Source organism: Typopeltis vanoorti, chromosome 3 (genome assembly GCF_054136105.1).
Source record: "Typopeltis vanoorti isolate ZY-2024b chromosome 3, IOZ_Tvanoo_1.0, whole genome shotgun sequence".
In the NCBI taxonomy this organism is placed as follows: domain Eukaryota; kingdom Metazoa; phylum Arthropoda; class Arachnida; order Uropygi; family Thelyphonidae; genus Typopeltis; species Typopeltis vanoorti.
This window is the reverse complement of record NC_143551.1, coordinates 172927972-172954621: the sequence shown is the minus strand read 5'-3', so window position 1 is coordinate 172954621 and position 26650 is coordinate 172927972. Positions and strand designations below refer to the sequence as shown.

At 36.9% G+C, this 26650-nt stretch overlaps 1 protein-coding gene across 5 annotated transcripts in view; it reads right to left on the bottom strand.

The window, feature by feature from the left end:
- Positions 1 to 26650, bottom strand: part of LOC150108743 (twitchin-like) — a 2666638-nt gene that overhangs the window by 869624 nt on the left and 1770364 nt on the right. For all 5 annotated transcript variants that reach the window (XM_090390962.1, XM_090390961.1, XM_090390964.1 and 2 more), the window contains one exon: positions 8487 to 8678. In XM_090390962.1, the coding sequence (XP_090247088.1) occupies positions 8487 to 8678 (192 nt within the window). The remainder of the gene's footprint in view (positions 1 to 8486; positions 8679 to 26650) is intronic.

Genomic DNA, 26650 nt, shown 5'->3' with positions numbered 1-26650 from the left:
TGACTGGTGTGGTAAGGAAAGCAAAACTGGAATATGAGAGGAGATTGGCTCTAAGATCCAAAGAAAATCCTAGGGAATTTTTTAGCTATGTGGCCAGTAGGAGGAGAAATGACTGTGGAAGAATGATATTGTGAGATAAAAATGGGAATAGAGTGACTGATGCAGAGGACATAGTGGAATTGTTCAATGAACACTTTATTGGAGTATTTCATCCTAGAGGAGTCAGTTTTAATGCTAGAGGGATAGGACTGGTTCGAGGTCTGGAGGTACAGGAGGAGAGTGTGTTTCAGATACTGAGTACTCTGGATGTCAGTAGAGCTGTGGGACTGGATGGTATTTCACCACGAGTTTTGAGAGAATGTGCTAGGGAATTGACAGTGCCTTTAACATGGCTTTTCATTGAAAGTCTGGCTTTGGCAAAGGTGCCCAGGGAATGGAAGGAAGGTAAGATAGTGCCATTCCATAAGGGTGGTAACAGACTGGAAGTGTCTAATTATAGACCAGTCTGTGTGTCATCAGTAGTTGTTAAGATCTTGGAGAAAGTAGTGAGGGACCGTATACAGCACTTGGCAGATGAGGGTAATGTTATCTGTGAGAGTCAACATGGATTTTTGAAAGGGCGCTCTTGTTTTAGCAATATGCTAGCCTTTTATAATAAAGTTACAAGAACATTAGATTAGGGAAAGGCATATACTGCAATTTTCTTAGACTGAGCAAAGGCATTTGACAGGATGCCACATGATAAGCTGATATTTAAGTTGGAACACATGGGTCTGGATGTCAGATTGGTCAACTGGATTCAGGATTGGCTGTCTGATAGTTATCAGAGAGTTGTGTATGGTGGAGCAGTTTCAAAGAGACAGAAGGTTACAAGTGGGGTCCCACAGGGCTCAGTACTAGGACCTATATTGTTTAACCTTTATATCAATTACATTGCCAGTGGATTGCAAGGGGATATTCAGTTGTTTGCAGATGATGCGAAGCTGGGAAGGATTATTAGTAATAGTGCAAATGTGGTAGCCCTGCAAGAGGATTTAAATAAGCTAGATAGATGGGCAAATGAATGGGAGTTTCAGTTTAATGCAGCAAAATGTAAGGTCTTGAGGTTTGGGAAACATCTTTGGGATGCTGCATACTCTATGGGAGGAGTTATACTGCAGGAAGTAGGGGAGACAAGAGATCTGGGGTTGTTGATTGATAGAAACCTGAAGTTTAGGGGACATATTGTAAAGGTGGTGAAGGTAACACAGAGGATTGCTGCTATTATGAGAAGGACACTGACCTGCAGAGATAAGAGGGTTATCATTCCGTTCTATAAGTCTCTGATGAGACCACACTTGGACTATTGTTCTCATATTTGGTCCCCAGGATTTGAAGGGGATAAATTAACTGTGGAAAGGATACAAAGACGGATGACAAAGATGGTTTCAGGACTGTACAAGGATAGTTATGAGGATCGGCTGAGAGAATGTGGACTGCAGAGCTTGGTGGATAGAAGAAGAAGAGGCGATATGATTGAGACTTTTAAACTGTTGAGAGGTGGTTACAGGGTTGACACTGGGGAGTTCTTTCGCTTGGTTGAACAGCGCGAAGGTGTGATGATAAGAGGCCATCCCTGGAAGTTACGAAAGGAAACTGTGAGCAAGAGGGTAAGGAGTGGTTTCTTTGTATGGAGGGTGGTTGAGCCGTGGAATGCATTGCCTGATGGAGTGGTGGGAGCGAGAACGGTCAGTGAGTTTAAAGAGTGGTATGATAGACTTTGTGTTTCTCAGTGGGGGACCTCCCCTCGATGAGTCTTGACAGACTTTATGTCTTAGGAAGGACCTCCCTCGATGAGTCTTTTGACTCCTTGGAGGCCTTAATAATAATAATAATAATAATAATAATGGTAATCTGGTAACAATCTCAGACTAACTTGTATGTCTCAATCATATCCACCCCTCTTCCTCTTCTTCCTATTCATAAAGTTTTCCAATTTATATTCTTTCAATCTCTCTTCATACTCCACATTCCAAAGATTACTACCACCTTTGTGAATCTTCTCCTAACCCTTTCTAACATATCCTCATAACCATAATAACCCAGTGACCAAATTCATGCACAATAATCTATATGAAGGCTGATCAAGGCCTTATGCATTTATTTCTGTAAATCTAGGTCCTCCACATATGGCAACTGGATAATGGCAATGATGTCATTGGCATTATCCAATTGTCATTAAACAATCGTTGGATAATGGCAAAGATGTCATTGCCATTATCCAATGTGAGAACTTCACAACTTGTGCAATGTGGCCCTTGAATTTCAGCTCCTTTTTCACCACCACTGCCACATCTCTTATCTCCTCTACCTCCTTTAAAGTTTCCCCATGAAGTGTATACTTTGCATCCCATCAGTGGCATAACTATGGAGGTGCGGAAGGGACGGTCTGTCCCAGGCAATACTTTGAACCTGTTTGAACTTTTGCAGTTAATTCTAAAATAGTCTCGAGAACTCAGTTCCAAATATTGCAATACTACTACTGTGAATTTTCTTCACAATTGCTGTAAGTGTTGCTAGTTGTGAGAGAAGTTTTACTAAATAAAATTGATTAAGAATTCCCTATATTACTATGAAATAGACTTTGCCAATGTCATCGATGATTTTTCTAACAGAAAATCAAGAAAAATAACATTTTAAAATATTGAAATTAAAGTTTTACTTCAAAAATAAACATAGTGTTTTAATTTCTTTCTGTGTACATTGTTTTGACTTTTTTTTGTAGTATTTCTGGTGTGTATTGAAAGGGGGCAGCAAATTCATGGACTACCCCAGGTGGCAAAAGTTCCAGCTACGCCACTGCATCCCATTGCTGCTTACCAAATTTCAAAACCATACATTTTGCAACATTGAACTGATAATTCCACTTACTTGCCCACTTATACAATCTATTCAAATTCTCTGATAAGGTCATAACATCTGCTTGACTGTGCATTGCTCTCCCCAATTTTGCAACATATCACCAGTTAAACATTCCAATATCATTAATATACAAATTGAACAATAATGGACACCAGTACAGACCTCTTAGGCACAATACTACGACTTTCTACTTTCAGAATACTGCACTCCCATATACAAGTTTCTAATACCTATCTGACAGTCAGCTGATCCAACTCAATAGCCTGTTATCCCATCCAATACGTTTCAGTTTATTTAACAGCCTGTTCTGTGGCAGTCTATCAGAAGCTTTAGCAAAATCTAAGTATAACACTGGAAGTTAAGCTCCCTTATCCTGGACATATGTTACCTTGTTATAGTATAACTGGTAATTAATTTATGGAATTAACAACGCATATAAAGTATATTAATTAAAGATAACTTTAATGAATCACTTCTATATTTCGGCAATGTCACATTGCCATCTTCAGGAACATAAAGATATGGTATGTGCATCCGGTTTCACCAGTACAGCCGCTCTGGGCTGGCAGACCATGCCTTAGATACCCACCATAAAATTCGCTGGAAGAAAACAAAAATAATCCATCGCAGCAAGTTTAAATACGAAAGATTATTCAAAGAATCTTCAGCAGCTCTAAAAAACGTTCCTAACCTCAACAAATTTGGGTGCATGAAACTGCCCCAAATTTGGGAGACTTTCATTATGAGAACTTCAGCCCAACTGCCAAGACTACCAAATTAGCCCGCAAGAGGGCACCATTAGGACTTTAGGAACAAAATTAGTTTCTTACTTTCTTCCTCATTTGCTTTGTTAGTTCCTTAGTGCACATACCATATCTTTATGTTCCTGAAGATGGCAATGTGACATTGCCAAAATATAGAAGTGATTCATTAAAGTTATCTTTAATTAATATACTTTATATGCGTTGTTAATTCCGTAAATTAATTACCAGTTATGTCTAACCAACGTATAAGTCTTACTACTAGAATTGTTATAGTATATATGGCATCACTATAATTATGACACTGTATTGAAGAAAGGTTTACTGTATAAAGCGGTTAAAATAATCAACTGCCCCAAAACTTGTAGATCTAGTGATGTACAAGATCAATCCAAATCTAAATGAGTGACCCAAAAGGGCCATTCCTAACTCACAAAAATCTCATTGGTGTCTCTACTCAGGGACAGGCAAAATCCACAACTGAGAAGAATCATTCTACTCCCCAAGGAGGAAGCAAGACTGAAGAGAAGCATTATTAAACTGAGGAAAAATATTAGGAGTTACCACACTAGTCACCCTTCTTGCTTGCACTTTGTACTGCTCATGAGTATTCTGATCACTATTTTCTTTATATTCCCTCCACAGTTTTTTCTTTTTTTTAGGCGCTTACTTTATTTGAAACAATCTCCAATCACTTCCCTCTTTTTTTACTGACATTCATTCTTTCTTTGTAACTTCTCAAGCCATGGCACTACTCCAAGATGCCTACTAAGTCTGTCATAATGACCAGGTATATAGTTCAACATAAACCCCTTCTTGATAGAGAATTTTCTCGATGAGTCTTTGGATTCCCTGGAGGTGTTACCTAATAATAATTTCCATGTTTAGTACCTTCCCAGAACAGTCACTCTCGCCAATTGGACGCCGGGTGTTCTACCTTAGTTATGGATATATCTTCTGATACTATTACCAGATCCAGCATTCTCAAAACCCCCTTGTACATTCTATAACATATTGTTTCAGGTAATTATCCCTTAACAGCTATATTAAATCCACTTCCATCTTGCCATACCTCCTTTCCTCCCTCCAATCTATCTCCACATAGTTGAAGTACCCTTTAATGATTATTCAACCTACATTCATTGTGGTAATTTGCTGATACATGGTATTTACATCTTCCTGTGGACCCAATGGTCTATAGTTGCAACCAACAATATATTTTGTCCTCTATATCACACTAGACAGCCTCAAATGAAACATCTACCCAGACCTAAATTCCTCTTTAATTTCTATTTTTTTTATTGTAGTTCTTCAGCTATCATCAATAATGCCCCTTCCTTCTGTTGGATTCCCTCTATCCTCTCTCAAAATACAACACCCTTTATATTGTTTCATGTAACTATACTGTTTTCTGTCAACCAGGTCTTACTGATGCCTATAATTTTTGGTCAAGTCGAACTGACCACTGCCAAATACTTCTCTTCCTTATTTCTGATACTTCTGGCATTTGTGTATGTGCATTTCAAAATCCCTTTGGATGCACAATTACCCTTGTGTAATGTCATCACCAACCAGTGGCGGCCGGTGAAATTTTAAGTGGGGTGCTGCCTATACAAAAAAAAAAAAAAAAAAAATTCCTAATTAGTAATAACTAATTTATTAATAAATAAATTGATTACTAATCAGGAAAAAAAGAATTTTTTTAAAATTTAAATTAAGGGGATATTAAAAAAAATTTTTTTTTATTGTAGTTCTTCAGCTATCATCAATAATGCCCCTCATCAATAATGCCCAGCTATCATCAATAATCCAATAATGAATTTTTTTTTATTTTGTATAGGCAGCATCCCCACTTAAATTTCACTGGCCACCACTGTCACCAACCCACTTGAATTTAAACCTGTGTAATCACTTTGAACATTGTATAATCATTTCTGCGTACACACACACACACACACACACACACTGATTTATTCCAAGGAATGGCAAGATTAAAGCCTGATTGAATTCCCCCCCCTGTAATATCACTAGTTTCCCTGGTTCTGCACTTTCAAACACTCACTAAATAACAATTTCTCTAAACAAAAAACTCCAAAACCATTCAAATGTAGTACATTAAGCATATATAAGTTGGAAAAACTTCCAACAACTATCTCTAATCCAGAGTATTTCAATAATAAGGTGTGACACCTTTTGTCTACTCATATATGGAAATATGACCTCTGCATTACTTCGACCTTCATATCACCTCTGGGTCTGGCTCCCACTGATGAGACGTCAATAAAGGTTGAAACTGGTCTGGGTAGTGACCTTTCCCAAAATGCATAGCATTATACATGTCCATACGGATATGTGTTTGCATTGTGGAATACTAAGACAAGTGATGTGTAGTCATTAGCTTCTTTCTACGAGTTTCCCAGTCCTGAAAATAGTTCGGACAAAAACGTTGTTTGCTTCCACTTGGATAAAGATTTAAACCAAGAATATAATTCTTGGCATCTTTAATTTACATCCTGAAATAATTATTCTTCTTCTTACTAGCAATATAGCAGAAGAATTCCCTTGAATTAACTTCAGCCTGACTAGTCAATCTACTCTCATGCTGCACCTTTTCTCTCTTTACCATGCTCGTCACCTTCCTAAATTGCTCCTGATGGATCTGACTGACACGAACTGTCTTGTATACCCCCCCCCATAACATTTTGTTTTCCAACATAGCTTGCTTGATTTTACTGTTCATCCATTTCACTCCTGCTCTACATCCACATCTATGGTCGCATGTTGTTTAAGATATTTATCCCTCAAAAATTCAACAAATTCACTCTCCTTGTTCCCATACACTATCTCCACTTTGCATTCTATATTCCAGTAATGCCGTCTTTTCACATACCCAACCAATTTGCTTAAACATTTCACAATCAGTGTTTTCCACTTCATAATAATAAGTAATTACTCTAGCACATGTGTTGTCTCCATAAATTCTTCACAATGAATGCCGATGAATTTCCTGATCGAATACCCCTTACATTTGCATATAAACATAACAGTCCTTGTGTCTTTGAGGCCATTCTACCACTATGTAACCTTAAAAGAAAATGTTCTCTACATTCCCTGGTCTATAACAGCATCATGTCAGATATACTGGCCTGTTAATTTCAACTTCACACCACACAGATTCAAAATCCACAGATCAATTTCCACACTTTGTGGACACACAATTCCTCTGCAATCATTAACAGTACTTCCCTTCCTCTTTTACTTTCCTATCCTTCCAGATAAAATTGCATATCCTTCCATTTCTATCCCTAACAGCATATCATCCTTAAACAACCAAGTTTTACTTATACCGATTATCTTTGAGGATGCTGACTTAATTAATGAAATAAACTCAGCTCTCTTAGTTCGAATACCCCTTACATTTGTATATAAACATAACAGCCCTTGTGTCTTTGAGGCCATTCTACCGGCACCAACATTCTCTTCTCTAGCTGCTACAGTGCACCTCTTTCTTCTGTCTGTCCACCCCTGTTTTCCTGATCCTGACTCTGATTGCCATTCATTCCTGTCTCATCCTCAACTTTATGCATTCCATCACTTTGTTCTGTTATAACCACATCTTCAACCTCGTATCTTCCTGCCATACAATCCATTTGGGTGTGCTGTCTTATTTCACAAATACTCTTTGACTATTAATCACATTAACTTCTTGATTCCATGCCTTCTTAGCAAACAACAGTCTTTTTAAATGCCCAACACCAAACCTTTTTAAATGCATTTCATCTATTTTAAGCCATTTCAACTTTCCTTCAAATTCACTCCACATATTATAACTTCACCATCCCCTTTGCCTCACAGAACTCAGCCGACTTGCAATTCATTATCTCTGCTCTCATTCTCCACTCACTATTGTCATATCTAGGCAACATGCTAATGATTTTTATAACAACATTAATATCCTTTACATCCTGCAACAACTCCCTCAAGTCTTTATCAACATTCCTTCTTTCACCAACTAAGTCACTCTTGCTCACAACTACTACTAATTCTGATGCCCTTTCCTTCCTTCTCTGCAAAGCATCAGTTATTTATTTCATTGTTCCACCAAGAAGGCATATTTTGTATACTTTATAGGCAGCATCCCCACATCAGCCTCTAATAATCAAATTCTTTTTCAGTTCCTTTAAGTAATAATACTTTTGCACATGATTTGTGGTGGTAGCCTCTAGGCTCATATATAATTAGCTACATTCCATAGTATTAACACACCCTCTCCAATACAGAAATCCCCCCCCCTCTCTCTCTCTTTCTATACATCTCATTATAACCTTTCTTTTCCACATTAAACTCCATTCATACACATATTATTCTTCTTTCTAGTTGAATAGTATATGTAATTCACAAATAATTTATTTCAACCTTTGATAATTTAATATATCATGAAAACATATTCTTTTTCTTCTGCAGAGAATTGGATTCAAATGAGAATCCATGAAACAATTGTGCACCACACGTTGTGATCAAGTATATCACAAAACTGGTGTGAACCTTAATATGTGGTGGTAGCCTGGAGGCTACCACCACAAATTAAGGTATCAAATTTAAAAATCAGATAAAAATTTGATTAGTGCTTTAATCAAAAGCACTAATAAAATGTTAGAAAATAACAAAATAATGAATATTTATTATTATTATTAATAACATTCTAGGTCAAGATAGACAAGCCTAGAAAATTAGGTCTTTGATACTTTTTTCTTGAACTGTAGTAAATAGCAAATTTATTAGCAGTTATGAAATAGCAAATTTGGAAACAGTTTAACATCATACCAAATGGATTCTTTGCTGTCACAGGTTTACCATCCAGTGGTTCACTAATTCCATACATGTTTTCTGCACGCACTCGGAACTTATACTGCCTTCCCTCATCCAAATTTTTAATGACAAAGGATGTATTTGGACAATAACCCCCAACAGGAAACCATTTATCTTTACCAATTTCACATTTTTCTATGACATAACCTAAAAAGAAAAAGAAAAAAACACATATAATATAGCATCAATCCTTTGTTTCATTATGATTTTAATAAACATTTTGCTAGTTAATATATATATATATATATATATATATATATATATATATATATATATTCAAAAAATGCATTAAGAAGCACAATACATGTAGATAAAGTGGAGGCTCAAGAAATTATAAATCATGAGGTGCAAATACAACAGTGGGATGAGCTGGGATATCTGCACATGTATTAAGAGAATATGCATAAAAATTGGCAATGTCTATGATCAGTCTGTTTAATTTATGCCAGACACTGTAGAGGCAGGTGACAAGAAAGTGGAAATAAGCCAAATGCCTTTTAACAGACAACCCCTGTCTTTGGTGTAGTGGTTAAGGCATCAGAAATATTGTTTAAAACTCAAAATAAAAATTAACCGAATTAAAAAACTATATTCAGCTGCAGTTACTGATTTGACTCTCTTATCTCTCCTCCCATTCTTTCTCTTTCTCTACCATTCTCTCATCTGTTCTTTCATCCTCTCCTTGTATTCAATTAACATCTGATAATCAACAATGAAGTTAATGAGACAATGGAAAGAAAGACTGCCGCCTACTAACTCAAGGAAAATTTCATTGGCTAAAGCATATCATATAATGATAAAAGGACAATGTTAGTGATCTTACAATTGTTGCCACTCATATAAAGTTTGCAAAAATAAAAAACAAGCGAAATATGAATGACAAAATAAGAGTGGGGAGTGGGTGAAAATTGAATGATTGTGAAGTTTTTGGAGATGGTCTTAATTAGGAGGATGAATGCTAAGCAAGAGTGGCTAACTTGCAGAGAGAGAGAGAGAGAGATGAGCTGAAAAAGAGAGAAGGAATGTCTCGGGAATGAGATAAGAAGTGTGAAAGATGAGGCTAGGCAAATGGAAGAGATGAATGCAAGGAGAATCAGAGTAGGAGTGAGAGAGAGAGAGTTATGGGAATGATAGAAGGAGAGAGAAGAGAAACAGTAGAAAAGAGGAAATGAGAGAGTGTTATGAGAATAATAGAAGAGGAGAGAGAATAGTAACAGTAGAAGAGAGAGAGAGAATGAGAGAGAATTATGGGAATGATAGAAGAGGAGAGAATAGAAACAGAAGAATAGAGGGAATGAGAGAAATAGTTATGGGAATGATAGAAGAGGAGAGAATAGAAACAGTTGGAGAGAGAGAATGAGAAGAAGGTGAGGGAGTGCTGGAACCAGGGATAGAATGATGCCACGATGGTAGGTAAGTAGGGGGAACACAGAGAGAAAGTGTTAGAGGAGAGAGTGAGGGATGCAGGAAGAAATCAAGGAACAGAATGGTAAGAGGTGTGATGTATGGAGACTAGATGATCTGTCGTGTGCAAGATAGGATGCCAGATGAGTGTTTGTCTGGAGGAACAATAGAAAATGTGGCTATGGCAATTAAGTGGGGTGAAAGGGTGAATGAGATGACTGTGATGGTGGGCATGAATGACTTCAGAGGCAGCGTAAATAGAGTGGCTAGAGATCTGAAATTCATGCTTGTGGTTGTACAAAAGAAAACACAAAGAGGAAAGATAGTGTGTGTGTGTGTGTGTGTGTGTGTGTGTGTGTGTGTGTGTGTGTGTGTGTGTGTGTGTGTGTGTGTGTGTGTGTGTGTGTCACCCTGGTATGATAATGACGCTGAGCAGAAGAGCAGTAATAATGAATAGCATAATAGCCAGAATGTGTCAGAAAAGAGGATTGGAATATGTGGATGCTTGGAGGGCATTTGAGGACAGAAAGGAGCTGTATGTGAGAGACAGCTTGCATTTGAATGAGGAAGGATGTAGAAATCTGGAGAGATTGCTGTTTTTTGAATGAGTCAGTGTGTCAATGCAGGGAAACTAGAATTCCCAGGTGGATGGCAGCAGGAGGGCGGTGGCCTCGTGTGGGAATGGGTGCTTGGGGGAAGGGAGATGACATCAGGTAATGCTGGGTCCAGTGGAGTCTGGAGGGGATAATGATAGTTACAGAAACAGTGACTTTTTTATGCTTTATAGGAATGCTGGGAGTATCCGGAATAAAGGAGATGAATTGATGGAGCTAATAGCATCATCCTGGCCAAAGATTATTGAGATCTCTGAGAGATGGTTGACAGAAGATGATATAAAAATAGGAATAGAAGTAGCAAGGTACAGCAATTTTTGACACTTTATTGGAGTATTTCATCCTGGAAAAGTAAGTTTTAATACTAGAGGGATAGGGCAAGTTCGATGTTTAGAGGTGGAGTACTACTTATGATAAGTGATGACTTAGGTATTCAAAGAGTGGTGGCTTTGGAAGGCAGAGACACTAATAGTTTTGAAAGCATATGGTGTGAGGTAGAGGTGGGCAAGACAGGATATTTAGTGGGGTATTGTTGCAAGCCTAGGAGCACAGAGGGTGGGGAGTAGGAGATGGTTAAGCAGTTGAGCTTGGCAAGTGGAAGAAAAATTATTGTTATGGGAGATTTTAACTAAAGTAGTATAAATTGTGAAGAGGAACATGCATGTAGTAATAAGGGAATGGAATTTCTAGAATTCTTGAGGGACAAATGTCTTAGGCAACATGTAATAGAGGGAACAAGAGGTCCAAGAGTTTTGGATTTCATCATTGCTTCAAAAGAGCTGATAATAACTGAGATGACACCTATCCCCACCCCTAGTTGGGGAGAGTGACCATCTGATTTTGACTTGGAAGATAAACAAACATGCAGGAATATTAAAGAAAAGGGAACATATGTGGAATTATAAGGAAAGTGATTATAACAGTCTTAGATAGCAACTTGGGGGCAGTTACATGGAGGGCAGAATTGGAAGTCAGGGATATCATTAGTGCTTGGATAAATGTGAAGGAATATTTGTTAGCAGTAATAGTAAGCTGTATTCCATGAGTGAATATAGTAAAGTGGATGACAAACAATATCAAACAGGAACTGAAGGTGAAAAAGAGGTTATGAAAGAGATATAAGGAGAGGGTGGAGAGCAGCTGCATGAAGAATATAAGACTCAGGGCAGGAGAGTGACTAGTATATTAAGGAAGGCAAAACTGAAATATGAGAAAAGATAGGCCCTAAGATTCAAAGAAAATCCTAGGGAATTTATTAGCTATGTGGCCAAAAGGAGGAGAAATGATTGTGGAAGAAAGACAATGTGGGATAAAAATGGGAATAGAGTGAATAATAGAGTTGTTCAATGAACATTTTATTGGAGTATTTCATCCTGAAGAAGTAAGTTTTAACATTAGAGGGATAGAGCAGGTTTGATGTTTAGAAGTGCAAGAGGAGAGTATGTTCAAAATAATACTGAGTACTCTGGATGTCAGTAAAGCTGTGCGACTGGATGGTATTTCACCACAGATTTTGAGAGAATGTGTTAAAGAACTGACAGTTCCATTGACCTGGCTTTTCAATAAAAGTCTGGCTGTGGGTACAGCAATGGAATGGAAGGAAGGTAAGATAGTGGCATTGCATAAGGGCTGTAGCAGACTGGAAGTGTCTAATTATAGGCCAGTTTGTGTGTCATCAGTAATTGCTAAGGCATTGTAGAAATTAGTGAGGGACCATATACAGCATTGGACAGATGAGGGTAATGTATCTGTGAGAGTCAACATGTATTTGTTATGAGGCTCTCTTGCTTTAGTAATATGATTACCATTTATCGTAAAGTGACAAGGGCAGTTGATGAGGGAAAAGCATGTTCTGCCATTTTTTTAGATTTTACAAAAGCATTTAACAGGGTACCTCATGATAAGCTGATATTTAAGTTGCAGCACATGGGTTTAGATGTCAGATTAGTCAACTGGTTTTTCAGGATTTGCTATCTGATAGGTATCAGAGAGTTGTGTATGATCGGGTAATATCAAGGAGGCAAAAGGTTACAAGTGGGGTCCCACTTGTAAGAGGGATAATTGTCTTTGTCAATGGATTGCAGGGGGATATTCAGTTGTTTGCAGATGATGTGAAGCTGAGAAGGGTTATCAGTAACAGTGCAAATGTAGAAGCCCTCCAAGAGGATTCAAATAAACTAGACAGATGGGCAAATGAATGGGGAATGTTGGTTTAATGCAGCAAAATGTAAAGTCTTGAAGTTTGGGATACATCAATGGGAGGCTGCATACTCAATTGGAGGAGCTACTGGAAAATGTAGAGGAGACAAGATATCTGGGGGTGATGATTGATAGAAAACTGAAATTCAGGAAGCATATTGCAAAGGTGGTGAATATAACCCAGAGGTTTGCTGCAATACTAAGAAGGATGCTGAACTGCAGAGATAAAAGAGTTATCATTCTATTGTATAAGACCCTGATCAGACCACTTAGACTATTGTTCTCAAATTTGGTCCACAGGATTTGAAGGAGATAAATTAACTGTGGAAAATATACAGAGGCAGATAACAAAGATGGTTTCAGGACTGTACAATGGCAGTTATGAGGGTCAGCTGAGGAAATGGGGACTGAAGAATTTGGTGGATAGAAGAAGGAGAGATTATATGATTGAGACTTTTAAACTGTTGAGAGGTGGTTACAGGGTTGACACTGGGGAGTCCTTTTGCTTGGTGGAATAGAAAGAAGGAGCGATGACAAGGGGCCATCCCTGAATGTTATGAAAGGCAGCTGTAAGCAAGAGAGCGAGGAGTGGTTTCTTTGCCTGGAGGGTGGTTGAAATGTGGAATGGATTGCTTTATATAGCGGTGAGAGCAAGAACGGTCAATGAGTTCTAGGAGTGGTATGACAGACTTTGTGCTTCCTAGGAAGGACCTCCAATGATGAGTCTCTTAACTCCATGGAGGCCTGAATAATAATAATAATAATAATAATAATAATAATAATAACAACAACTAAAACTAATAAGGTTAATGCAATTATGATTAGAAATTAAACAGAATTATAGATCAAAATCATGCTGAATATCAAAAGAAAAAAAGGTTTTAAATTATTGAAAAACTTATCAGAAGAAATAATCAACAAGTTTAAACCCCTTTTTGCATTAAACCTCTTCATACTGATGAGGTCCCAAAAATTGACAAACCTGATACCCTTCTATAATGACCATCACTATTGTCCATACTACTGAAAGTCCAACTTACAAACTTGTGAAACAATTAACAAGGTTACTTGCTCTACTCACAAGAAACTCTCCACCTACATAAAAAATCAGTTCATTTCAAATCTATAATAAAAAAAATCACATCCCTAAAAATTTGGACATAATGGTTAGTTTTGATATTACGTCTCTATTTCCGGCCCAGATTAGCCGGACTGGTTGGCCGAGTGGTCAGTATATCCACTCTACAGCCAAAAGGCTGTGGGTTCGAATCCGGCCGTGTGGATGGATGTTTGTGATTGTCTGTAAAAATACTATTGGTGGGGATAAGCAGTAGATGGTGTTGGTGTAATTGCAGTTTGTTGTAGTTGGTGGAGACAGAGCTGTAGAGTAGGTGCCCTCCCTCGATAAGTCTTTGGACTCCCTGCAGGTGTCATATAATAATAATAATTTCTTAATTTACTAATGTACTATGAACAGAGACCCTTGATTTAAGTCTCATTTCCATCCAGACATATTTAAATTTACACTACATGTGTTACTTTACTAGGAAAGCAAAAAATATCTACAAAGAAACAGATGGAACTGCACTGGGATCTGCTTTCTCTCCTCTTTTTTTTTTTTTTTGTATTCTTTTTATATGTAACATTTAAAAAACAAAGCACTCAACACAACTAGTTTCGCAGCCAATCTGGCAGTGCTACATAGATGATGTATTTTCATTTGGTCCCACACACTAGGTACATTATATTTTTTTTTAACTCATCTAAAGCCAACATCTTAAAATACATTTCACATTATAAAAATCATCAAATAAATGTCTGCTCTTTCTTGACACACCAGTCACATACTGTTCAAATGAGTCGCTATATTTTTCTATTTGTGTAAATCAACATGCTGGAAGATTCATGCATAAACAATCACACCATCACTGAGCCCAATAACATAGGATCCTAAAAACACAAATTCATAGAGCTAGAGCTACTTTTTCTAACAACACAGCTCCTACAGACTCAAATGCCTGATTAGACATGTAAGCATATCCACTCTCAAATCAGCAGACTATGAATTTGAATCCTGCAGTGGGTATGGATGTTTGTTGTGTCCTGGTTTTAAAGTAGGAGATGAATTTCATCACTTGGCATGATATTTCCCCTTATTTGATGATTACCAGAAGCTTAAAGTAACTTGAGAAAGTTCCATGACTGACCCTCAAGAGCAGGATTACTGGATTATGTAATAAATAAATAAAAATATCAAAATTATATATGAAATAAATTAAAAAAAAATCCCTCTTTATATCCTTATATATCATATATCCTTCTTTTAATTTCATCTTCACATTTGCCATAATTTCTGTTTCTGGACCCCAGTGAATCATAACTTTCAATGATCTCTATTTTATCTCCCTCTATTATAAATTCATTTAAATTGCTATCACGTTTGTTTTGCTGATGTTTAAATTAAGCCCAGTTTTCTTATTTTCCCTCTTAACCTCTCTACTGGCCATGGTGGATGAAATAGTGAGACCAAATTGCACTTCTTATCCATGTTATTCAATAGGTGTTACAGAATCGTATCCAGATTTTGCTGAATGGCTATGGCCATGGTCATGGCCGGTAGGGGTGTCAACCAATAGAATTAATTACTTCAGATCTCCATTAGTTTCTACTATGAGGGTTATTTCATCTGCATATCTTAAATTATTTAAGCTAATGGTTACAATACCTATAAAAGAGATAAAATACTGAAGATAAGATAAGATGATAAGAATAAAATGAAGAGAAAATAGCTAAAGTACTACAGAAATAAAACAGCTTCTACAATTTTTTTTATTTGTGTTTTATTATTATGATGATGATGATTATTGACTGAAGTGATGATTGAATATCAGCATTAAAATTGGCACTCCCATAGAATCAAAAGATATCTAGTCGGCAATTACCACAAAAAAAGGAAAAGAGAAGATTTTCCTCATCCTACCCCATCATGGTGTGACTCACTAACAGCACAACAAAAGTTAACCTCATCAAAGCTAGCAGGATTAAAAAACAATCTGAATGGAACTCATGACAATACCCCAATATACTTGTCCGAATACTTAATGTCATATTATCAGAAACTATTCTACCATACAAGGAAAGTAAAAACAGAAAAAATTACCAGTTTATATGGATAAGAGACAGTGAAATATTCTTTAAAAGACACAAGATGCAAAGCCAAACCAAATAAAATCCATAGAAGACCTCAACAGGCTACCATGTTAAAAGGAACATTGATGAGTCATAAAGAAGGAAACAACATACCAACCTACATGAGCGCAGACCACCAAGCAGATGTAATCACCTCAGAACATGACAACTGCCACATTCTGAAATCAATAACAGAATGGACACAAGTGACTACCCTCAAAAAAAGGACTATCTACTCTCCATATCAACATCAGGAGAATTCAAAAATACTGGCTGACTCTGCAAGCTTATCTGAAGGAAGATATAAACAACATAGACATTTTAATACTAACAGAAGTATCTACAACATATGAAGAGGCAACCATCTACCAAATTATTATTATTATTATTATTATTATTATTATTATTACATAACACCTCCAGAGAGTCCAAAGACTCATCGAGGGCGGGTACCTACTCTACAACTTTCTGTCTCCACCAATCGCAACTACCTTCATCATTTACACCAACGCCATCTATCACCGACCACCACTACTAGTATTTTCACAGACAAACATCCATGCCCACGGCGGAATTCAAACCCACAGCCTTTTGGTTGGAGAGCGGATACGTTAACCACTCGGCCAACCAGGCCGGCAAATGCCAAACTTTCAACAATGCAAACACTGAAGACAAACTAAATGAGGCAGTGGTATAATAATATTTATGAAACATAAATTAGAAGTAATAGAAATAAATTATAAATTAGATTCTGCAGAAAACATATGCATCGAAGTTAAAAACATCAAACAAGAGAACTCCTTAATATTAAATGCAATATACAGACCACCCAATTTAAGCATTACAAAATTTCTAGATGAATTAAACAGATGGCCTTCTGTCAGGGAAGAAGGCACCTCAGAATACCTGATAATAATAGGTGACATGAATATAAACATTAGGAACATAAATAACAACACAGCACAATATCTAGACCTCTTATCATCAAATAATATAACCAGTGGTGAGCTATGGAAATTTTAACAAAGGGCTCGCATCGTGGAGCAAAAAAAAAAAAAAAAAAAAAAAAAAGCCTAACATAGCCCTTATAATACTTATATTGCAACTTTGTAGCACTTCTGACAGATATGATAATTCCTGTAAGATATCAATCATTAATGCTAGATCTTTTAAAAAATTCCGAATTGAGAAGTCGGTTTAAAATGCCCTTATATTTATCGTTCGATGCAAAATGCTTGCATAAAACTGGGTAATTTCTCCACAAAGCAAGAACCGTTCGTAAACTGCAAGCTGCCCATCGTGGTCCAAACACACGGCCAAACTTTAAAATTTCGATACGAAGGTCTTTTGCAATTGTATTTAATTCTCATTGATTTTTTGGTGATTGGTGATAAAAAGCATATAATTTATCCATAAATATTTCAAAATGATTTATTTCTTTAATGATTTTTATCGAATCGCTAATGTTAAGTGTAAATGATGAGCGCAATGCCAAATCACAACATTGGGAAATTTTTGTAGAAGTTTGATTGCAACACCTGATTTGTTTTCTAACATTACACTAACTCCATCAGAACAAAATGCAATGAAATGATTTTTTATATACTTATCAGAAAATACATCAATTTAAAGTAGAATCAATACAAGAATTTAAAGTAACAATTATACATTAAATTAGCATGTATACATTCCACAGTGGTATTTTCTAGTTCTACAAGATTATTAAACAAGAAGAACAAGGGGCTCGCAAATTTCAGAAAAATTTAACAAAGGGCTCGCGTGAGCCCCTTATAGCTCACCATCCAGGCAGTCATATACACGAGAAGAGATAATCAAAAATACAATCACCTCATCTTGTATTGACCACATAAATATATGGGCCCCCTCTAAACAGCTATACAGCAGCATTGTAATATACAAACTGGCAGACCATTATGTCACTGCATTACAGTTACATACTGAACCTGAACTCTTAAAACTCATTGAGACTACACACATTGAGACAACGACAAAACAGTATAATAGCATCCTAAACGAAACTATAGCAAACGACAAAATCAGAAAAACAGACTGGATGCATATAACATTTTTAGACTTTGCTGATGCTGTATATAATAATGCTGTATATAATAATGTTATATATTTTATTAAACTTACATTTAATAAAATATATAACAAAGCATTAACAAAAATAAAAATACACTCCTAAACCAGACAGAATCCATGGATAACAGACATACAAAGAAAAGATGCCCTATGGAAACAACTTGAAAAGTCACCTAACAATATAATAAATTTAGTTTAAAGGTCGAAACTAGTCTGGGTAGTGGCCCATCCCTTAATGCATAACATTATACATATCCGCAAGGAGATGTGTTTTGCATTATGGGAGATACTGAGATAGGAGTGATGTTAGCTTGCTCCACCTTTGCAATGAGGTGCCCGGTGTTGTACCACCTTACTCCAGTCCTGAAGATACTTTCAGGCGCAAACTTTGTTTGCTCACACTTGGTTAAAGGATTAAACTAAATTTATTATAGTCTAACCAAGAGAAAAATAAACTTTCAACACCTAACAATACCGTTTTACAAGATGAATACAAAAGAATGCAGAATCTCTTAACAACACAGATCAGAATGACAAAAATAAACTATTACAGAAACAAATTAACAACAGCTCAGAACGACATAAAGGAAACCTGGCACCTGATCAATGAAATGCTTGACAATACACACAAAACCACTACCCACAGAAACAATAAAACACAATGTAGCTTGTGAGCCTAAATCCCTCAAGCAGTTGGCAAGCAATTTTAATCAGCACTTTGTGAACTCAGTCTAAAAACTACAGGAAACATTCTCTCCTCACACAAAAAAAAAATATTCTATCCTCATACAAAGAAACCTTCTCTCCTCACACAAAAAAAATATTCTATCCTCATACAAAGAAACCTTCTCTCCTCACACAAAGAAACATTCTACACTAGGACCACAAGCAACCCAGTCATTGTGGTTCCCCACAATAACAAAAGAAGAACTGTTACTTGCAATTCAACAAATTAACCCTAACAAAGGACCAGGAATAGACTGAATCAGGACAAAATACATCAAAAAATACTCAACCAACCTATGTCCATAATCTTCAAAATGGGGCACATACCTGAAACACTGAAGACTGTATTAATCACTCCCATACATAAACATCATCAAATTCCCTCAAGGGGGTGTACAGGATTTGATAGTACTACATGAAAAATTTACATCATTACTAATTTCCTATCTACAATTTTCCTCCAAATCAGTCTGTTACTTGCCAAGACTCCAACATTATCAGATCTTATATTTCTGTTCTAAGGCACTTTGTATCGTATCAATCCACCTATATCTTGGTCTTCCGGTGGGTTGTTTTCTGCCAGTCTGGCAGAGAACACTTGTTTTGCTAATCTTTCCTCGCCATTCTGTTTAAGTTACCGTATCACCTGAGATTAGCTTGACATTGTCAAGCAATGTCAAGCTAGCAAGCTAGCCTGGATGCTGATAATGTCAAGTTCTTTCCAAATATCCTCATTTTTAATATGATATTGCCATTGATGCCATCTGTTCATGCCTATAATCTTTCTCAGGACTCTCATATCTGCAGGCTCTAGTCTTTGGTCAAGTGTTTTACTTCTGACCCAGCTCTCAGATCCATAAGTTAAAACTGGTTTGAACACTGTCTTGTATACAGCTAATTTAGTGTTCCAACTAATTTCTCTCTTATTCCATATGAATTTATTCAATTGACTTCCCACCATACCAGCTTTGTTAATTCTGTTGTCTATTTCTATATTTAATTTACCATCTTCACAAAAAAATTGTGCCTAAGTAGCTGAAATGTTTTACTTCATCCACAGGTTCTCTGTTCACAATTCAGTTGACATTTTCAAGAATTCTGCTATTTTCACTGTCTTTTTCTTGCTTTTAGAGGTAAAGGAGGTACAAGCGGTACACTTTGTGAGTGGTGGAAGTAGAGTTGTAGAGTAGAAGCCCTCCCTCGAGGAGTCTTAGGACTCCATGGAGGTGACAAATAATAATAATAATAATAATAATAAAATATCTGCAGATTGAATAGGTCTATAACCCCCACCCACTAAAAAAAGATTATGTAATGCATATGCTCCTTTTCCTTTAAAATAATTCAAATCCTCTTTTTCAAGATAACTGTATCAAAAAATTTTATCAAATAACTGTATCAAATAACCTACCTCGAGGTTTAGGGGTACAGGAGGAGAGTGTGTTTCAAATACTGAGTACACTGGATGTAAGTAAAGCTGTGGGACTAACATAGTATTTCATCATGAGTTTTGAGAGAATGTGCTAGGGAACTGACAGCCTTTGACATGGCTTTTCAATGAAAGTCTGGCTGCAGGAAAGGTGCCCATGGAATGGAAGGAAGGAAGGTAAGATAGTCACATTGCATAAGGGCGGTAGCAGACTGGAAGTGTCTAATTATAGGCCAGTTTGTTTGTCATCAGTAGGTAGTAAGATCTTAGAGAAAGTAATGAAGAACCGTATACAGCATTGGGCAGATGAGGGCAATGTTATCTGTGAGAGTCAACATGGATTTTTGAAAGGGCGCTCTTGTTTTAGCAATATGCTAGCCTTTTATAATAAAGTTACAAGAACATTAGATGAGGGAAAGGCATATACTGAAATTTAACTTGGACTTAACAAAGGCATTTGACAGGGTGCCACATGATAAGCTGATATTTAAGTTGCAGCACATGGGTCTGGATGTAAGATTGGTCAACTGGATTGACCGGATGGTCAATCCAGTCAATCCAGTTGATTGACTGGATTGACTATCCAGTCAATATGGATAGTCATATTGACTGGATAGTCAATATGGCTATCCATATTGCCATATCGATATGGCAATATGGATAGCTATATCCATATAGCTATCAACTCTCTGATACCTATCAGACAGCCAACCATTAATTGGCTGTCTGATAGGTATCAGAGAGTTGTGTATGGTGGAGCAGTTTCAAGGAGGTAGAGGGTTACAAGCGGTGTCCCACAGGGCTCAGTACTAGGACCTATATTGTTTAACCTTTATATCAATGACATTGCCAGTGGATTGCAAGGGGATATTCAGTTGTTTGCAGATGATGCGAAGCTGGGAAGGATTATTAGTAATAGTGGAGATGTGGTAGCCCTGCAAGAGGATTTGAATAAGCCAGATAGATGGGCAAATGAATGGGGGTCTCAGTTTAATGCAGCAAAATGTAAGGTCTTGAGGTTTGGGAAACATCGATGGGATGCTGCATACTCTATGGGAGGAGTTAAACTGGAGGAAGTAGGGGAGACAAGAGATCTGCGGTTGATGATTGATAGAAACCTGAAGTTTAGGATACATATTGCAAAGGTGGTGAAGGTAACACAGAGGATTGCTGCAATTATGAGAAGGACACTGACCTGCAGAGATAAGAGGGCTATCATTCCGTTGTATAAGTCTCTGATCAGACCACACTTGGACTATTGTTCTCAGATTTGGTCCCCAGGATTTGAAGGGGGTAAATTAACTGTGGAAAGGATACAAAGATGGATGACAAAGATGGTTTCAGGACTGTACAAGGATAGTTATGAGGATCAGCTGAGGAAATGCAGACTGCAAAGTTTGATGGATAGAAGAAGGAGAGGTGATATGATTGAGACTTTTAAACTGTTGAGAGGTGGTTACAGGGTTGACACTGAGGAGTTCTTTCGCTTGGTTGAAGAGGCGGGAAGGAGTGATGACAAGAGGCCATCCCTGGAAGTTACAAAGGAAACTGTGAGCAAGAGGGTGAGGAGTGGTTTCTTTGCGTGGAGGGTGGTTGAGCCGTGGAATGCATTGCCTGATGGAGTGGAGTGGACGTGAACGGTCAATGAGTTTAAGGAGTGGTATGATAGACTTTGTGTTTCTTAGAGGGGACCTTCCCTCGATGAGTCTTGACAGACTTTATGTTCTTAGGAAGGACCTCCCACGATGAGTCTTTTGACTCCATGGAGGCCTGAATAATAATAATAATAATTTAAACAATAACTGTTTTTTGTTCAGTGACATAATAATTGTAATTTTTTGTAGCTATTTATCTTATATAAATTCTTTATATTAACTTGTAAATGTATCCTAAGCAAACTGTAATATATGTATTTTATTTGTTGTTACTGAAAGTGAAAGTATTTCTGAGGGACTCTGCTAATGTGATTTGATTGGCTGCTGTAAGAAAAGTATGTTATTTTGAGATAGTGTGTGCCTTATCGTTGGGAACTGTACAACGATCACGTGGGAATTTGGTTGTAAACTGAAAGAGAGAGAAAAAAAAATTTGGGCGGGAAAAGAGAGAGAGAATTTAGGAGATATAGGAAGAAGGAACAAGAAAGAAAAATGGAGAGAGTGCAGGAAGGTCGTGAGATGTGATCTAACCTGGGATTGTACGACGTAATTAAGATTTCGAAACTTGTTCCTATTTTAATGAATCTTACTTCGAACTCATATTTGTTTATAGTTTCCTGTCACCCTGTAAAAGAATTTAACTGAATGAAGGGATAATAATATGATCGAGATTTATCATAAGATAAGTTATTAAGAGCAAGAAAATACATTTTCCAGTATTAAGAAATAAGTTATTGAACTCAGGGATACTATATGATTGTGTTGCCTACAGTGGAAGATTATCGAGTGCCTAGAAGTGTTGTAAGAATGTTCCATAATATGCAAGCTATGATGATAATACTGGTAAGATAATCTATTCTATAATTAACGTGTGATAGTGTTGCTTGTGTACGGGGAACTTGGCCAAATTTTGTGTTGCTGAAGCCAGTTAGTCAAGCTTGAATGAGTAATATTATAAAACATTTCCTTGTGGAACTAATGTGAGAAATTTCATTGAAGAATTAGTTTATTTAAGTTAAGGAACATTACAGATATTGTTTCTTAGCTGAATAAGAAACTTAAAGAGTTTCATGCCGAATACAGAAACTATATAAAGTTCGGCGATTCCAAGCATAAGGAAATACCTGGATAGTGCAGCACCTGATTCATTTGTTAGTGCAAACTAAGGCAACTCATACTAAGGGTGGTGCAAGCTCCGATCACTATTCTTGGTATTTACCCATAATGTGAACTTAGCTCCTAGGAGCTGTATTACTGTTCTACATTATGAGAGAAGGTCACTACCCAGACCGGTTTCAACCTTATGAATAAGTAAAGCCGTCTCTAAAAATTCAGACGATCCCTTGACCACTCAATAGTGGGCAAAAGACCATCCATCTCAGCGTTGGCTCCACTCAGTGATGGCCTTCCACCCATCACCACCACCACCACCAAGCAGAACCGCTCATATTCTGAAGAAAAGCATTCACCGACAAAGCCTTTCACTGGGCTGTGCCAGAAAACACTTTCCCTGTAGACTCAAATTGCTCCCTTAAGGCCTGAAGAGAGCGAACTCATATTAGCAATCTCACTGGTTTCAGCCTTTATTGAGGTCTCATCAGTGAGTAGGTAGACCTAGTTAATACCAAGTTTGTAGTGAACAGAACTTACATCCCTTCTATGAGAATTGCCAAGAAGGTGTCCTAATAAATTACTAATTATATTATTATTATTATTATTATTATTATTCAGGCCTCCAAGGAGTCAAAAGACTCATCGAGGGAGGTCCTTTCTAAGACATAAAGTCTGTCAAGACTCATCGAGGGGAAGTCCCCCCCTGAGAAACACAAAGTTTATCATACCACTCCTTAAACCCACTGACCGTTCTCGCTCCCACCACTCCATCAGGCAATGCATTCCACAGCTCAACCACCCTCCACACAAAGAAACCACTCCTTACCCTCTTGCTCACAGTTTCCTTTCGTAACTTCCAGGGATGGCCTCTTGTCATCACTCCTTCCCGCTGATCAACCAAGCGAAAGAACTCCCCAGTGTCAACCCTGTAACCACCTCTCAACAGTTTAAAAGTCTCAATCATATCACCTCTCCTTCTTCTATCCACCAAACTCTGCAGTCCACATTCTCTCAGCCGATCCTCATAACTATCCTTGTACAGTCCTGAAACCATCTTTGTCATCCGTCTTTGTATCCTTTCCACAGTTAATTTATCCCCTTCAAATCCTGGGGACCAAATCTGAGAACAATAGTCCAAGTGTGGTCTGATCAGAGACTTATAGAACGGAATGATAACCCTCTTATCTCTGCAGGTCAGTGTCCTTCTCATAATAGCAGCAATCCTCTGTGTTACCTTCACCACCTTTGCAATATGTCCCCTAAACTTCATGAAGAGCCAAAGGCTTCAATTCGGCGACATGAACTTATTTAAGTTAAGGGATATTACATCCCAAATTGTTTCTTAGCCAAATAAGAAACTCAAAGAGTTTCATGCCGAATATAGAAACTATATAAAGTTTCGGCTTTGGCTTTTCATATAATTAGTAATTTATTAGGATAACTTCTTGGTAATTCTCATAGAAGGGATGTAAGTTCTGTTCACTACAACCATGGTATTAACTAGGTCTACCTACTCACTGATGAGACCTCAATAAAGGCTGAAACCGGTCTGGGTAGTGACCTTCTCTCATAATGTAGAACAGTAATACAGCTCCTAGGAGCTAAGTTCACATTATGGGTAAATACCAAGAATAGTGATCAGAGCTTGCTCCACCCTTACTATGAGTTGCCTCAGTTTGCACTACCAAATGGATCAGGTGCTGCACTAACCAGGTATTTACTTACACTTGGAATCGCCGAACTTTATATATTTTCTATATTCGGCATGAAACTCTTTGAGTTTCTTATTCAGCTAAGAAACAATATGGGATGTAATATCCCTTAACTTAAATAAGTTCATGTCGCTGAATTGAAGCCTTTGGCTCTTCATATAATTAGTGAATTAGTTTGTGTTTGAATTTACATATACATTGTGTTATCTCACAATGTATATGTAAATACAAGATTGAGTAAGAACTATTTTAATCCTCTAATAGATATTGATGTTGCCAGCTAAGTGTTTGATAAAATTGCAGTTTATGATTATTCTATGAGACTAAAAAGAATTAATTTTTAAGTGTTTTGCTGAATATTGTTGTTGTTTAAGGTGAAACTAAGTTGAAATCCTAACGGATGAGAATTGTGAAAGCCTTATATATAAGTTCTAGCAGTAAATGATGCACTCAGCTGAGAAGAATCTAAATACGTTATAGAATGCATAAATTATTTTCTAATTGTATTGATCTTAATAGAGTTCTTGTTTCTTATGTAAGAATAATTTTGTGAGAGAATTAAATATATTGTTCAACTTGATTCTTGTGCTTGCCCAATTTCAGTTTCATTGCACTGCTCATTAAAATACGAATCTTGCAGGAAACCCTATGTATAAGTAAGAAAGGTTCGGCCTATAATAAGTTCACGTAGTTGTGCTATTTGATGCTTGATTCCTTCACGACAACTGTGTGATTTCAAACATAGAGTGGTGCAGTTTAATAAAAATTTTCTTTATGTTTGAATGTGGGGTCAACCAACAACTAGCAAATATAAGGTTGGATGAAAGACAAGACCAACACTAGGAATATGGCAGTTGCCTTTTTTGTTGGTTTTTCCTGAAATGAGTCTATTATTGTTTGGGAGAAGTAGAATAATTGATCTGTTGTTGAATGAGGGATTCTATAGGGAGTTTGGTAGTAGTTGATTTTCCTATTTTTTGTCAGCCAATGCATAAGCCTGGAGTGTATGATTCTTTCAGTAATTTTACAAAATATGCTAGTTAATGTGATAGGTCTATAGCTTTGACATTCTGCAGCATTTTTGGCAGGTTTCAGGATGGGAATAATAACTGATTTTTTCCATTCTTTTGGAAGTTTGCCTGTTGCCAAGAGGTATTGAGAATATCCAGAAGTTGTTCTTTGGCATTTTACCAGGATCATTACTAGGAGATTTATTAGGTGCAGTTTTCTCGATTGATGAATTTAGTTCACTTAGTGTAAATTTTTCAGAGAAGATGTCATTAGTTTACTCCTGGTAAACTAATGACTCCTGGTAAACTCCTGGATCATTACCAGGAGATTTATTAGGTGCAGTTTTCTCGATTGATGAATTTAGTTCACTTAGTGTAAATTCTTCAGAGAAGATGTCATTAGTTTGGTATGTTCTTACTTGTTTTAATATTTGAATTGTGAGTTTATTGAGGGTCTTGTACTCTCTCTGTTATACTGAAGTTTGGAGTCGTTTGAATAGGTTTTTGACAGTGTGTTTACAATTTCTTGATCTGTAATAGCTTGTTTCCCAGCATTTATGATGAAGTTTGTTTTCTGTTGGTTCTCTTTTTTGATATTGTTGTCTAGGATTCTAATAATGTTCCAGTGTTGGCTGTCTTTTCTTCGATCCAGGTTACTGCAAAGCTCTGCCCATTTCTCTTGTTTGCACTTCCAAATTTCCTGCTCTATTTTGTGTGTTATGTCCATTAATTTCTTTCTGTATTCATCAGTTTTATTAATTCTGAATTCTTTGTTGATATTGTCTCTTTCTGTAATCATTGAATCAATATTGTGATCTTTCCAGTATGGTATCCAGGTATCTTTGAACTTGCCTCTTGGTATCGTTGCTTTGGCAGTTTAACTGATGTGTGAAGTAAGGATTTGTAATTTTCTTTCCAGAGATAGGTTCATCTTGACAGAGGCTCTCCAAGGTTTGAGTAAA